This window comes from Leuciscus leuciscus (genome assembly GCF_965113295.1).
Source record: "Leuciscus leuciscus genome assembly, chromosome: 6".
Classification (NCBI taxonomy): Eukaryota; Metazoa; Chordata; class Actinopteri; order Cypriniformes; family Leuciscidae; genus Leuciscus; species Leuciscus leuciscus.
The window spans coordinates 34609220-34625371 of record NC_138730.1 but is presented as its reverse complement, the minus strand read 5'-3'; the positions used below and the strand labels follow the sequence as shown (position 1 = coordinate 34625371).

The window sequence follows — 16152 nt, the reverse complement described above, 5'->3', positions numbered from 1 at the left end:
TATCACATTACCCGTCTTAAACCCAGCGTCTACTATCATAATGCAGCAATTGTGCAACTCTAAGATACTTCTTAGAGGAGAGAAAGCTCATTACCCTAGCGGAACACCCATAAACCTTATTAAGTTTTTATATTTAAAGATCTAATATGATCTGATCAGCACATTAAAGGATTATTTTGGGTTAAATACAAGTTGAGCTACTATATAGCAATAGCAGCTGTAAACAACATTTTGACAGTTATGCAATTATAAAAACAAACAACGGCTGTCCCATGGACTTCCACTGTAAGTGCGTTTCTGTCAATATGCTGTTGATAAAGCTTCACCCAGAATATTGCTTTAATAAAGATCATGAATCATATGTAATAGGTTAGTTAGTTAACCAATAATAGACACATATTTTATTTTCAATATTTTAGGAAAAATATTATTTTAATGTATAATGGAAAACAAATTTGTAGCATTTTGAGATTGATGCTGTAAGGAAAGTGACACCAAATGGGACATTCTTCTAAAATGTTTTATTGTGACTTAATTCTCAAAATGTTATGCCCTTTTCCTCTTAAAATACCTAATCTGAAATGAATCATGAAACTTTATTCTCAATTTAATTTTTTTACATGGCATTAAAATGTTCTTAATATTAAGGTGCTGTGACTGAAGTTGTTCCATTTTTAATCTTTTTGCAATTAGTCCTGCAGTGTGAGTATAATTAAAATCTTATTAAAATTAGTTCATAAAACTGCACATATAAGAATTATATAAGAATTAACAAATGTTAGTAGTTAAGTGTTAAGTAGTTTTAGATGAATTGCATGTCACACTGCAGGACGCTACCAGCAATGTCAACTACCCAGTAACAGTCATACACTAAAAAAGCAAAACAAAATCTTGAAAGAAATATCCAAATAAAATCACTGCATCTGAACTTAGACATGCCACTAAAGTCAGTCATGTCAGGTAGAAAGCGTTCTGCATGAGTACGGGCGAGCAGTCAGCGTGGTGGTGCGGACAGCCTCGATCTGAGGAAGTCTTCACGTCACTCACTGTGGCGATCGCAGCCTTTAATTGGCCTTTTATTCCACATGAGGAAAAACTGAAGCGACAGACAGAGATAAATAATTGAAGGGGAAGAAAAGGCGACATTTGGGGCTTCAAAACAACCGATCTCCTCTGCCGTCCGCACTCCTCTCTTTCTCTCTCTCCCTGTCTCTCTCTCTCTCTCTCTCTCTCTCCATTGCCCCCTCTTGTGAGCCTCTCCCTGTTCCTGTTCACCAAGCCCAGCTTTTATCCCATCCCCTCTTCCAACATCACACTATCTCTCTCTACTGTGGAGGCAGCAATGTGGGTTCCACAAAATATATAGTGAATGTGTGTGCTCACATTAAGCTGTGTGATCTCTAAGTGAACGTGTATGAGAAAAAGTGTGTTTGAGTCATATTTTTTAGAGCTGTGCCCCAAGGCTTGAGCTGATGTCTTGCTGAGCACTCTATACAGCTGTATCGGGGCCAGATATGTCTGTCTGTGTGTGTGTGTGTGTGTGTGTGTGTGTGTGTGTGTGTGTGTGTGTGTGTGTGTGTGTGTGTGTGTGTGTGTGTGTGTGTGTGTGTGTGTGTGTGTGTGTGTGTGTGTGTGTGTGTGTGTGTGTGTGTGGATGAATGTGCAGATGAGGCTGTGTTTGTAGGCTGGTACAGTTGGCAAACCACCACACACACAAAACCCTTGGGGTAAAGGAGCAGCGAGTGACAGACCACAAGTGAGGAACACAGTGTGTGTGTGTGTGTGTGTGTCTAAGTGTGTTTTAGTGTGCCTGCAAGCTCTTGTCATAGTGTTGGACCTACATTTAAATTTGCTTTGCTCTTTGAGCACACTTTCTAACCATCCACAATCATAAGCACATTAAACTACTGAAAATACACACTTGACATCAATCTGACAGAACAGAGGAGCGAGCCTAAGTAAAGAATGTAATGTGAGGAACAGAACGATGACAGAGAAAGAAAGAACAGAGCCGTCTAAGACACAGCGGAGGGGGGAGGGGTGTAGAAGATGTTAATATAAATGGACAGAGTCAGAAAGAGGAAGAGAAACAAAGGCTAACTGGTAGGAGGGGGTGAGGTTAAAAAGATATTTACCCCAAAAATAAAAATGCGGTCATCATTTATTCGTGCTGTGCACTATAAACACTAAGTTGGTAAAACTAAAAATATTTGAAGTAATCAGTTGCATCAATTTTAGAGTAACAATGTTAACTTTTTTTCTACAAATTACAATGAACTTTCAGTAATATTTAAGTGAAATAAACATTTCACTTGGTTAATTTTACTGTTCAGGTTTACAGCGTGGTCTACATTCACTTCTAATTAACGGAAAAGAGCAGCCGGGACATTCTGCTAAACATTTCCTTTTGTGTTCCATAGAAGAAAGTAAGTCAAACAGGTTCGAAAGGACATGAGGTTGAATACTGTAAATAACTGAACTTTTATTTTTGAGTGAAGTACCCCTTTAAAAAGAAAGGAAAATCTCTCAGGGTTTGTGTCAACATCAATCTGTCGACACTCAGCAGGAAATGAGTTTGATTCCTCACCTCCATCACCTTTTTCACTCTGTGTGTGTGTGTGTGTGTTTGAAACCGATCTGGATGATTAATTTAGCTTTTGTGGCTCCAAACCCTGGCATTTTAAGTCTCCAGTTGCTTTCAATGGTCTTGAAGTGACTATCACACACACACACTGGCATTCGTATGCCACCTCTGCTCTCACCATCCTTCATCTCGCACACACTCCCTCCAGAGTCGGTCGGTCCCTCCGACCCACACAAGACTCAATGGCCACGGTAATGCTCACTGCACAGCAGGGGTCTGGTCTCCAACAATTTCTGTTTGTGTGTGTGCGCACCATCACACTTACATTGCTTTTATCATTGATTCCATTGCCCATTCTCCAAATGGACTTGGCGAAAACAACCCAACCAGCAGGCAGTAAACACTGCACACACCATTACAGAGGAGGAAAGGTTAAAGTCTTAGGCTCGTTGTTTTTGTTACTGCTGCATAATAGAGACACAAAATAAAGGCACAGAGTGCCCAAAGCTGATGGTTTTTTTAAATTCCATAGTTTACCCCCAAAAAAAGAAAATTCAGACGTCATTTATTTACACTCATGCTGTTCCAAACCTGTTTGACTTTCTTTCTTTTTAAAAACAATGTTTCTGAACAAGGATGGAAGCTTTCAAGCATTAATAAGCACCGGAATGGTCTGAATGATTCATTCATGAATCAAAATCAGTTATTTAGTTCAACTCACTGACTCAATGATCCAGTCACAGCAATTAACAGCGAACTATTGGGGAAGATCATCACTGAATGACTTCAATTTCTTAAAAGGTCTTACATTAAGGCTTCAGAAGATCTAGACTATGGTGAGTTGTAATAATAATATGTGGTGCTTTGCTTTGGCATTGTTTTATGAGTTCCCATTCATTGTAATTTTATGAAATAAAGAATTTCTCCTTTCGAATTTCACAAAAGAAAGTCCACATTTGGACCAACATGAGGGTTTCAATTTCAATTTGAGTGAACTGTACCTGTACTGGACGTATACGATAGTATTATAGATTAGTGACTTACCAGAATCCGATCTTCTGATTTGCCACTCTTGTTCTCTACTTTGATAGCTATCACCAACTTGATTGATGTCTTGTCGATAACTCGTCTGATGCTCTCTGCAAAATAGACAGGCGATGCATTAACAGCCAGAGAAGCACTCTAGCTATATCTTAGACGTATTTTCACTGCACGCAAGGTTAGAAAAATGACTGCATTACACCCATATGCTTTATTTTTACACACTGTCCACTTGTGTAGGTGGTTTTTCTACATGCATGAAGTACATATCAAAAAGTAACACACAAATAAAAAGCACCTCAAGATGACCTTCAAAGCAAAAGCAGAAAATAAAATAGAAACGTCACAAAGTTTATCTGGCCTAACACAAATTAGACCTGGGATCTAATTCCTGGAATATGCCTTTTACACTAAAGGAAATACTCAGAGAAGGAAGAAAAAGGAAGAATGAATAACAGAGAAAAGAGAGAGAGGGAGAGAAGGATCAGAGTAAGAGAAACAGTTAATGCAATCGCAATCAACTTTAATCTGTGTAAGACCCAATCACGGAATCCTGGGCTTTCTGACTGACACTAAGAACAGCAAAGGGACAAACTAGAGCACATGTTTCCACTACAGTGAGTCACAGGGGATAAATAAATGGGTAAATGGGGTATGGATATGTAAATGTGGGCGAAAAAAGAGAGAAGCAGGAGATGAAAAGGGGGGAAAAAATGGAGAGAGAGAGAAAGACTGCTGTGTTCAAGCAGCACAGTACGTCTTCAATCACTGTCCTTCATATTGTATAGGCAATCTGTCTTGCCCACTATTCTCCTATTTCAAAACTTTGGCTAACAATTCTTCTCACATCTAATCTCATTTTTTATGTTTAATTAATGTTACCATTTAGATTTTCTTTTTTTTTTCAATGACATTTTACTCTGCATTGTTTATTATAGCTTATTACATGCATGCCATTCAAAAAGGCTGGTTTCTGATTGGTCAGTCACATAACTTTGCAGTCAAATATTTATTATAAATTGACTTAACTGTATATTTGTCCTACATGCCAGTTTCATGTCTCTCATATCATGTCTCTTTCTTCTCACATAATCCAATAATTTCAGCTCAAATCAATAATCTACATCCATTTAAATTAGCAGGTATAGCGACGAAATACGCTTTACGTTGGGGTCTGGATCACTTTGCTGGAGGGTTATTTTGTGTTATACTATGGGGCTGTTGAATGCTTGAATCTGATTGGTTTGCGAATGTTCTAAGCTGTGCAATGATTTTAAGGCAAACGCACATCTAAAGTAGTTCCAGGCACCAGCTGACTGTACATTATCCCATACATTTATTTTTTATTCTATCGCTTTATTTTATTTGTTAATGCTCCTTTTTTACTCTATTTGCTCTATTGTAATTTTACTTTTTAACACATAAGACTTTAGGTTAAAATTAAAATAGCGTGGTCACTTATTAACATTAACATGATTGTTGTCTACAAGTGGCCCAGTTTACCTGAAAGCATGCATAATGGAAAATGTATATTTTAGGTGCTGTGACTGGTCAGCATTTTTCATTTTTAATTTTTAGCTTTTCTATTAGGAAAAATAATACCCAGGGCAATTGATAAATGAGAACATCTCTCAGAGTTTGTGGCAATGGGGACTAAGGTCCCTTGTGGTATAGACTACTGATCCCCAAAATGTGGTTCTATATTATGTGATTTAAAGTGTCAACCCTTGTATTGTCATAATATGTATTGCCTTGTTAAATGGCAATACATGTATAATATATGGCAATACAATGCATATATAAAAGGCAATTCATACTCATTATTTCAAAAAAAAATTATTATAATACATTTAAAAAAATACTTTACAGTAAAAGTATGTGTTGTCTCATATACCATACGATAAAATATCTTGATTTTTTTATGATTATGGTCAAATTATTTTGGAAGGTAAAGCATTTCTAAAAAAATAAAAAAATAATCAAGTGCACTAAATGGAAATTGAAGAGCATGGCTGGGAGCAGGACAGTAAATACTGGGTTAGTAATAGGGATTAATTACCAAAGGAAGATAATAATGTGTGAAGGTAATTAACAGTGAGAGCGCTCCAAATGTCAAACTGCTAGTGTGTGCTCAGTGTGTCAATGTGTGTGTCAGTAAGTGTGAGGAGGACGCATCACCGTGCGCAAAGATGACGGCCTCTATGATTGTGTTCAATCAGCCCTAAAGACACACATCATGAATGTGACTGAAGAGTATCAGCCTCTCTGTGAACTTGCGTTAGCAGCGATCCGCAAATGTGTAAAGGACTGAAAGTAACTCATATCAGACTCAGAGACACATCAAAGGGAGAACAGCGCGCGCGCACACACACACACAACTACCTATACACGCGCGCAAACACTGCAGGCAAACGCAACACACACATACAAAAACCCAACTGATCGATTTGCACAAATTTAGCCTTTTGAAGATAGACACGAAGTGACCGTCATTACAGCGACAAGCACACATGCTCACACGCGAAATAAATGATTCTATCGTTAATCACATTAAATATGTATTAGAAATCATTCCATCTCCACAAATGTGCCACCTTATAAAACATTCCCCGCTCTGAGGATTTCAAACCTCTAAAAAACAAAGCACCGGCCGCGAGCGGGGACGCGCTTAACAAATCCCATGGTGCGCGTGTCGAATGTCGGATAGGAAGAGGAAAAAAGAGCTATAGGGTTTAATCACCTGTCATTTCCCGACTCACGGTGAGAAAAGCAATCGCGACGGTGTCTTTGGATGCCATGACGTCCAGCGCCCCTTTCCTCTTCCTTTTCCTTATCAAGCAGGAGCAGCTATAATGCTCTCTCTCTCTCAGCCAATGCCTATAAACATATCATACTGAAGAGAGCCAGCGACGGGGGGAGGAGAAGGAGGAGGAGGGGGGCATGAGAGAGGAGTTCACTCACAAGTGTGCATATATCTAGCCTATGTAAAGCAATGAATTAATAATGCAAACGCAAGGTTTTGTGCCTGAATGAATGAGAACATTAAGTCCTTTAATCTTTTTGACAAATTTACGCACATGCTAGATAGATACATGATGCATGATAGATAGATAGATAGATAGATAGATAGATAGATAGATAGATAGATAGATAGATAGATAGATAGATAGATAGATAGATAGATAGATAGATAGATAGATAGATAGATAGATAGATAGATAGATCTATATTAAATGTATCGAATGTGCACTTATAGTGTACTTATTATTTTTTAAACTGTATTTCACTTCCATGGCTGTTTAACACAATTGCATCCTTTTTTAAAGTGAACTTTGTAATAATATCAAAATAAAAGTTTTACTTTAAAGTACACTTTAAATCACGGTTTTCATAATCTATCTCATGCTTTAAAGTACTCTTATTCTGAAGGTGTGACCAACATACTAAAATGTGTACTTGATTATTATTTTAACTGTGTGTTATTTGGTATTACATTTAAAGTTAATATATTTTAAATATACTAAACAGCAACTTCATCATTACAAATGTGTAATTTCAAACAAATACATTTAAATCATTACTTGCATTTTTGCATTCACGCTTAAGCACACTTTGATCTGCTTTAAATCTTTTAAAGTGTATCATTTCCGTAATAAGTAGCCTACTCTTTTTAAAAGTATGCTAAAGTGTACTTTTTCAAAAGGTGAGCAGATATACTGAATGTATTTAAAATGTAGTCTTTCTCTGTCCAAAAATATTGATGACTCATCCTGCACTATACACATTTTTGTCCTATCAAATGCCATCTAGAATGAGTAAGTCCCTCCCCTAAGACCATGGGAAATATATTAACACGAGAAAGAAAACTGTGTGTGTATTATACAATAACAACTTACTCTAACAGCTTCAAGAGAGTCATTCACCTTGTTAGCTGTAAGAGTGACAGACCTTAGCATCAGCTTGCAGGGTGATAGCTGGGCAGAGTTTGTGACTAGTGCTTTTAGTCTATATTGTGACTCGGAGTTTAAAAACGGGTAGGCTATTTAAAGAGACTAGTGTCGGTGTCCTTGGCAGTGAGATAAATGTTTTCTTTTATAATAGAGTATTTTAAAATCCCTGTCACTCATAAAAGGATAATACAGGCAGCAAATAATGTCTGTGATTGGACAGAACTATAAGCGGGCTCCCTGAGGACCATGGCACACACTCTCTCTCTATGATGTTCTCTATTAGTGCCTATCCTTTCCTCTTCAGACTATTTATTTGCTTCTCTGTTGCTCTGGCATTGCTTGCTCTGTTGAAACCGTGTCTGCCCTACACTTACCCCTAGGCTGATTCTGTGTTTGGAAGGGTGGGTAGCAGGGGGAAGGGCAGGATGCGACTGGGTTTAGTGTGGTCCCTAGTGCCAACCCTCCAGGCATCATATCTAGTCAATGAGAAGATGCAAGTGTGTGTGAGTATTTTCATTTGCTTGGTTTAAGGGAGAGAAAGAGACCATGTACGTCTATTTGTTGGGACAGTGGAAGAGTGCACCCTGAGGGGAACATTACAGGAGGGATGGACTAATGCATAAAGAAGGAAAGGATGTAAGCACAGTGATAGGAATAGGATGGAGTAAGTGAATGTGGTTGAAGGATTAGGGGCCATTTACACAACACCGTTTTCAACTAAAAACGAAAAATGTTGTATGCATTTTGGCCATTCATTTAGGCCTACACGACAACAGTGTTTTAGGGCCTGAAAACGCAAAGTTTTTGACAACAATAGTTATTGTCTCCGTGTGAACTGCAAAAATGTGAATTTGTGAAAACGGTGACTTCATATCATGTGCATGCATATTAAAGGAATAGTTCACCCAAAAATGTAAATTAGCCCATGATTTACTCAGCCTGAAACCATCCCAGGTGTATATGACATTCTTCTTTCAGACGAATACAATCAGAGTTATATTAAAAATTGTCCTGTCATCTCCAAGCTTTATAATGGGAGTGAATGGCTGGTGAAAATTTGGCGAAGAAAATGAATTTTGTAGAATTTGGCAAAACTTAAGACTATAATCTATAAACTATAGTCACTGGCTTCCAACAGATGACCGTACGCAACCCCTGACCCGACACACAACGTAATGATGAACGCGGAAGTTCAGAGCAAAACAAAACAAAACAAAACAAAACAAAACAAAACAAAACAAAACAAAACAAAACAAAACAAAACACTGGTTGCAAATTAGAAATTAGAAATTTTGAAGAGAAATGTCAGAGGATTTCTATATAATAGAAGAGTATAGCTTCAGTTTGTTGCGCAGCCCTTTGTTTAAACCGTGAGAGGCGTCTAAGCTTACGATACTCCAACATTGTAAGTCATACGATGTCACGGGTCATGGGTTACTCTTGTGGCGCAAGTCGACATGCGTAGTATGCGTACGGTTGTCTAGCGGAAGCTAGTAATTTTAGATTATAAAGTTATAAATATGGGTATTTTTCTTACAAAAACTCATGGCTTTGCTCCAGAAGGCCCCGGAGCAGTGTGGAGTATTTTTTATAATGGATGGATGCACTTTTTTGGGCTTCAAATTTTCACCAGCCATTCACTCTCATTATAAAGCTTGGATTAGCCAGGACATTTTTTAATGTAACTTCGATTGTATTTGTCTGAAAGAAGAATGTCATGTATACCTAGGATGGCTTGAGGGTGAGTAAATCATGGGGTAATTCTCAATTTTGGGTGAACTATCCCTTTAAGTGTTCAGTTTATAGGCGCATAGTTTTTCTTTACGAAGTGACCTCACCAACTACAATCCTGGCATGCATAATGCAGCATTTTTAAAGGGGTGCTATTATGCTTTTCCACTTTTTCAACTTTAGTTGCGGTGTAATGTTGCTGTTTGAGCATAAAAAAAAGATCTGCAAGGTTACAAAGCTCAAAGGGAGATATTTTATTTAACAGAATCCCCTTTTCAAGAACTACAACGAACGGCTGGTTTGGACAACAACAATATTTTCTGGATCTTTTAAGTCACAATGGTACTCATAATAATCCCCCCGCCCACGGAACGCAAAAAAGAGGATGAGGCCTGTGTTGTTGCTGTATCAAAGACACACTGTTTTTTCCACATTTCCAAAACTCATTTATTTGACCTTTTTAAGGCTGACGAATTTAGAGTGGTTAAAACTTATTTTAAACACAGTTCCTGAACATTAAAACCCCAATATTTATCTATGCGCTGCACATTTTATGGAGAACTGCTTGTTTTCTGTAGCTTTTGTAAGACGGTTAATCGCCCCTTAGGAAAATCAACCATGGTTTTTGTGATTGATTATTGTTTGTATTACCATAGTTTTCTGACAAATATCACGATTAAATGGTGGATAACATCGTATCTATAATATAATAAAATTACAAAAAGCATACCACTCTGAAACGTCCTGTGAAATCTGTGCCTGCAAAGTTTGTGCATGAAATACGTTCTGCACGATCCTCTTGCTTGTTAACATTGTCAGGGTCTGAATCGTGCTCGAATTGTTTTGAAATTGAGACCATCTTCAATAATTATTCTAGAGAAGAACTCGCAGTTATGGAGGTACTTGACATTTCCCGAACACGTGCCAAGCGCTGCCAATCACAACACACTGGGCCAGCTAACCAATCACAGCACATTTCGTATTTTGGAAGGAGGGGCTTCATCGAAATCGGCGTGTGCGAGCCAGACTGTGGAGAGAGGTGCTGTAATAATGTAAATTTTACACCCCAAAAACAAAATCAAGACAGTAAAAGGGCATAATAGGAACCATTTAATCGTTTACGTGGATCCGTGTGAACAGGGATTGTTTTGACAACGTTGACGTCTGACTCTGTATGCGGAAAACGCAAAGGAAAAACAAGTTGGGGTTACCTCAACCCACGAACTACCCTTGGCAACAGTGTAAAAGTAGCCCAGTTCCACAGGAAAACTGCAGACTTGGCAACATTGTTTAGCTACAACCCTAAACAGACACACCTGAACAAGCTGATCAAGGTCTTCAGGATTACTATAAAGCTACAGGTAGGGTTGGAGCTAAACTCTGCAGGACAGTGGATCTTGAGGTTTGCCCTGTGTTTAAAACAGTAGAGATTATACATGTTGCAATAGTTTATAAAATAGTAGCTTTATAAAATCAAATATATTCAATAATCATGCCATGATTCATACAAAACAAAACTTTTTTTCTCTCAAAACACACTGCTTTGATATCCTCAGTCATTCTTGACTAAACTTATGTTGTCCCTATTACAGATGCTGAAAAAAGAAGAAGATTGCATTTAAAACTTATCTAGTGCTGCCACCAAGTGTCTACATGCAAAAAAGGCATTCTTCCTCTGAATCCTAAAGAATGATTACAAATCATTTGTTCATTAATGTTTGAGAATAATATACATTTCATGAGAGCATCATGTGTAAACACTAAAACTTACAAACTGCCAAACTTAAATGGAGAAGAAAGGGGCATTTTAGTCTCATTTTTCACTGGATCGCAAAGTCTCACATAGGAACCTTTCCCAGCCAGTCCAAACCCAGGATAAACTGGCTCTCTAAAAACAGTTTGGTGCTTATAAATGAGACTCATGTTGTCGGAAACATCGTAAAATGCCAAGATTCCAGCCCTGTAGTCCAAATACACTCCTATTTTGTAGCCACGAGATTTAATCTTCGAAAATATTTTCTTATTGTCCTGCCAAAATTCAATCCAGGACCCGTAACAACGTATTCCCCATGAGTGCGAGTTTCTCCCAAACAGAGTACGCTGCTTGCCTTTCCTACGGATCCCTTGGTAGGACACAGCAATGCAGACCCAGGTGCCCCCGCCAAACTCCACCTCCCAATATTTAGGGGACCCTCTGAGACGTTCATTGCACAGGATCTGTGCCCTGGAGTTAAACCTCTGAGCCTGTTCAGGATAGTCCTGGATCAGGTTTGAGGCTATCACCTCTCTGTCATCTTTTCTCAAGACGAGACTTTCATGTGCAGTGTTGGTATTAAAAGTGAGCTTTGATGCATCTGAGGTGAATAGATGAAAAGATGCAATATTAGTACAACCATCATACAGTAAGCAACTTATACAATTGCCAAATTATAGCATAAAAGATTTTCTGTGCGTTCAGTTCCATATGGAAACTTACACTGTAGAAACTCCTCTCGAGTCTTTGGTGGTGGGGATGTTAAGATTCTAGTGTTTTTCACTGCAAAGAAACATAGTTAAGATGAATTAAGGACATATTATAACCATAAAATATATATTTAAATAACTTACTAACCTTTTTTAGAAATTGTGAGTAAACTCAACTTGCTGGTCATGTTTAGCTTTTTTGTCAGTTCATTAACAGCCATGGAGTCACGCTCAAAAGAGTTGTATGGATGCACGTGGAAGACGAATGGTTTTGTATACTCTGTCAGTGAGGGCAGAGACACAGCGCTCTGTAGAGAGTACACAATACTTTAAATGCACTTGAAAAGAGACTGTATCTTATCATTTTTACAAGGCAATCCGACAAGAATCCATTTCAAAATCTGTTTTTAACAGCCATCTCCTGTGAATGTACCTCAAGAAATCGAACATTATTGTCTGTATGAGAGAGCAGCCGCAGCTGTTGTAGATCAGCATCTAGAGTCTTCATATGACTGATCTCCTGGAGTAGAGTCTTTATGAATCCCACCGCTTGCTTCACTGCAGTCTGTGTCTGACCTTGGATCAGCTCTGTCACTTTGGTTTGATTGTCCTTCAAAAACTGGATCAGCTCAGTAAACTCTCTCTCATTCTTCTCCAATGCCTTATTTGCTGAAGCCTAATAGTGAAGAGGGATGAGTGGATGTCTTATTAGCTACACACGCAATACCATACCATACCATAAAAATGAAGATGGTTACAGGTTTAAAGCAAATTAAATGCCCTCTAACCCTGAAAATTTCAACAGCTTGTTTCAGCTCTTGCACATCTTTCTCCTTTGCTTCAATTACGTCAATGTTCTGCTTCTGCAACTCCCCCAACTTGACCTTTAAAAGAAACATAATTGCAATTAAAATTCAGTTGAACAAATTCTAGTGTTTTTAAGCCTTTTTATCTCTTTTATTGGCACTGATAGTACAGAAAAAGAACTTGGGCCAGACTCAAATTCATTCCACCCACATAAGCAACTTGTTGAGCATGTGTGTTAACCACTGGTAATAGGCTGGCATTTGGCCATTTTGGCATTATCAGTCAAGTGCTTAAAAGATTATGTGTATTTTCAGTCATCTTTAGTCAGATTAATTTACATTGTGACTGTGCCTAAGATGCAATCAACTGTCAGAAACACATCCTGGAATTTAGCACATGTATCTATTCACTTCACTAATGCATTCTCAATTACCGCAATGAATCGCTAACAAATGACAAAGAAACAGCATTTCTCATAGAAAATTGCAGAGTAGATCAATCTCCTGTGGGAGGTCCCCTAACAGTTTACTATTGTTTGTAGCCCATTTGTCTTCATGTATAAAGAGGGTTAAGATTCTTTGAAGGCCGACACGCTAACATCGCTGCTGAAGAACTGTGCTACACAGTTGCAATTCTTCTCCCCACAAGAACTCTGGTCAAGCTTACTTATTTTATATATTAGAGGAATCGAATACACTGGCGAGCCTCCAAACGACTGCTGCGCCAAATATAGAGAAATCTAACATGCTGAATATTCAACTTTGCCATCAGGGGAATTAAATACAGAAAACATTTAAACTGTTTTAAATATTGATAGTATTAGTTTTTAATGTATTTTTTTAATCAATAATTAAAATGTATATTTACACATTTAAATTTTCATGTGAATTCGTTCAAATATAGAGCGCATTACTTTTTCCAGTGGCGTTGGTTAAGGAAGTGTTTTTTCCATTAATGTTTCCAATAGGGATTTTTTTTTTCGTTAAAATTTTATAAGCAGTGAACCAAGTCAACCAGCTACGATGTGAATCACAACATCAAACTTTTACTTGAAGCAAAAAAGAACTGCAATCCCATTAGGCATTGCAAACAACATAATCAAATTAAAAATGAAAGAAAGGAGAAATATTAAAACTATTCATGTAATGTTGTTGATTATATCAACAGAAACAAAAAATGTCTAAGTTCATTGCAATATATATAACTACACACACACACATGCATACTGTGTTGACTCGTTGTTGACTTTTTAATAGGTGGAATTTTCTGTACAGCATCATGGATAGTGTTGTTTTCTCCACGAATTCCATTTAAACATGATTATTAAAATATGTTGAAATATTGCGCCCAGGTGGTTTCAACAAAAGCATATACCATCGATCAACAAATTCGGAACTCACACTTTAAATGCTTAGTTATTGTTAAAAATCAAAATCCTTATGGAGAAAATGGAGTTTACTTAACTGCCTGGCCTTTTGGGTGTGACTTAATGTGTGTGTGTGTGTGTGTGTGTGTGTGTGTGTGTGTGTGTGTGTGTGTGTGTGTGTGTGTGTGTGTGTGTGTGTGTGTGTGTGTGTGTGTGTGTGTGTGTGTGTGTGTGTGTGTGTGTGTGTGTGTGTGTGTGTGTGTGTGTGTGTGTGTGGTTGGGGGGGGGGGACTTTGATATGGGAAATCTTTTTTTTTCCGAAAGGGGTTCAATGCCTTTTTGTGAGGGGCACTGACTCTGAAACACCTATCACAAAAATATATTACAGCGCCCACATCGCTCTCTAGTTACATTACAAAACCAACACCAGCCCATCACTAAACACCAAGTCCTGGCTCAGACTTTTAAGAATCACATTCTGCATTTTTAAATCACACTTCTGACCTGTTTATTGGCCACCTCCGCTTCCATTGCGATGACATTATGACCTCTGTGTTTATCAGTAATACACAGGTGACAGATGCAGCGTTGGTCTGTGTGGCAGAACATCTCCAGCATCCTGCCATGATCAGGGCAGATGTTCTCCTGCAACGTTGCATTCGGCTCCACCAGTCTGTGCCTCTTTCCGTGCAAAGTGTTATGCAAATCAAGATGAATATCACAGTATGATTCCACACACTCCAGACAGGTCTGTTCAGCTTTGCGCTTCCTTCCGACGCACGCATTACACTCCACATCTGTGGATCCACTTGAATGAAGAGCTGGAGCTGTGTCCTCCATGATTGTGGATGTGCTGGCACTGGCAGTACTTGACTGGGTTTCGTTTCTGTGGAAGTATGATTATGGCACTGGCAATGCAGAATTAAAATATTAATGACAAGGGTGTGGTTTCAGCCCCAGAGAAAGGGTAGTGACTCAGAGGACTGCTATTGACAAAACCACTGAAAGAAGCCAAGCTATGTTCTTTCACAATAAATCAATCTAATCAAACAGAGAAAGCAACAACTCTACTGTACTAATGTATTCAGTGTTACATAATCCATTCCTTCAGAAATCAATCCAATGCCAATATGGTGCTCAAGAATAAATTCTTAACATCATTATAAATATTAAGTTCAAACAAACAAACATTTTCCCCATGCTCAGGGCATGAAAGCAACAAGACAATATTAATATGAGCTTCAGTTTCATAAACAGTATTGTTTTAGGAATATGTAAATGTATTTGTATATGTAAAGTTGAGTTTGCTTTGGTTGAACCCTTGGAGCAAACAATATTGGATTACAGTACTTCAAACAATAATTCTGTGTTGCAAACAGACAGATATATTAATGTCAGTATGTATGACAACTCATGAGCTGTGTGCAAAAATCAAATACTAACATAGATGTATACTGCAGTAAACTATATAATTCACACTGCATTTTTTCAAACAGTATTAAATGCAACTATAAGGTTATGTCACGGGCATCTACGGCTGGTCGTGTGGGACATGTGCCAACTGTTGCTAGGGCAGTTTTGTCCCTTCTACTTGAAACAGTTTGCAGGAAAGAATATAGCTAATACAAAGGGAGCATCTCAAGTTGGCGAGCAAAGTTGTCATTTCATTGTAGTGAAATGAGTGCCGATCCAGTGCTGGATTTTTAATGTTTTCCTTAATGTTATGTTGTCATAATTGGTGGGACACAGTGGAAGGCGTAAAGTTCTTGCGCACAGATGCATGCTTTCATTCTGGTGAATTGACAAAACAAATGCTAGTAAATTGGTGCTTCTCAAATGGAAGATTGCCACGTCAACAAGTGTTGTCAAAGGCCTTGTAAGATCCTTGTAAGGCAGCCTTCGTTTCGTGTCCTTCATTCAGCTAATTTTGAAGGATGCTTTAAGTGTATCCTTCATGTCCTTCAATCCTTTCAGACCCACAATCATTTGCACACATTCCAATTCACAAAAAAGAACTGACAGAAAACGAGTTGGCACTAAACTTGTCTGAGTTCATTATGAAATGTCAGACAAAAATAATGTTTTCGGAGAAGAAGGCATACATGTTATCTTTTGTTTTGGTGTGAATTAATCACTTTACACTAAACCGCCACTGGGAGACCATACGGTTGTCAATCATTGCATTGCATTAGTAGAAAGCCAGTTAATAT

The 16152-nt window shown here is 38.1% G+C and overlaps 2 protein-coding genes across 4 annotated transcripts in view; both read right to left on the bottom strand.

Annotated features, from left to right (window-relative positions):
* carmil3 (capping protein regulator and myosin 1 linker 3) overlaps positions 1-6522 on the bottom strand; it is a 45315-nt gene extending 38793 nt beyond the window's left edge. For all 3 annotated transcript variants that reach the window (XM_082172732.1, XM_082172733.1, XM_082172734.1), the window contains exons 1-2: positions 6366-6522; positions 3629-3723 (exon numbers count right to left, since the gene is read on the bottom strand). In XM_082172732.1, the coding sequence (XP_082028858.1) occupies positions 3629-3723; positions 6366-6423 (153 nt within the window). In that variant the 5' untranslated portion in view covers positions 6424-6522. The remainder of the gene's footprint in view (positions 1-3628; positions 3724-6365) is intronic.
* A 2845-nt stretch (positions 6523-9367) lies between these two features.
* Positions 9368-14802, bottom strand: LOC309501465 (tripartite motif-containing protein 16). The gene is made up of 6 exons (XM_082173584.1): positions 14447-14802; positions 12558-12653; positions 12203-12445; positions 11918-12077; positions 11783-11842; positions 9368-11660 (listed from the first exon to the last, which is right to left on the bottom strand). The coding sequence occupies exons 1-6, from the start codon at positions 14780-14782 to the stop codon at positions 11074-11076; spliced, it is 1482 nt and encodes a 493-aa protein (XP_082029710.1). The 5' UTR covers positions 14783-14802; the 3' UTR covers positions 9368-11073.
* Between the last annotated feature and the right edge of the window lie 1350 nt (positions 14803-16152).

What these genes read in the sequence shown, in the direction of transcription:
- LOC309501465 (XM_082173584.1), bottom strand. Translation starts at nt 14,782, where the DNA reads ATGGAGGACACAGCTCCAGCTCTTCATTCAAGTGGATCCACAGATGTG. An exon ending in ACTCACAATTTCTAAAAAAG is followed by an intron (nt 11,843 to 11,917) that starts GTTAGTAAGTTA and finishes GTTTCTTTGCAG; the next exon opens with TGAAAAACACTAGAATCTTA. An exon ending in TCGAGAGGAGTTTCTACAGT is followed by an intron (nt 11,661 to 11,782) that starts GTAAGTTTCCAT and finishes TATTCACCTCAG; the next exon opens with ATGCATCAAAGCTCACTTTT.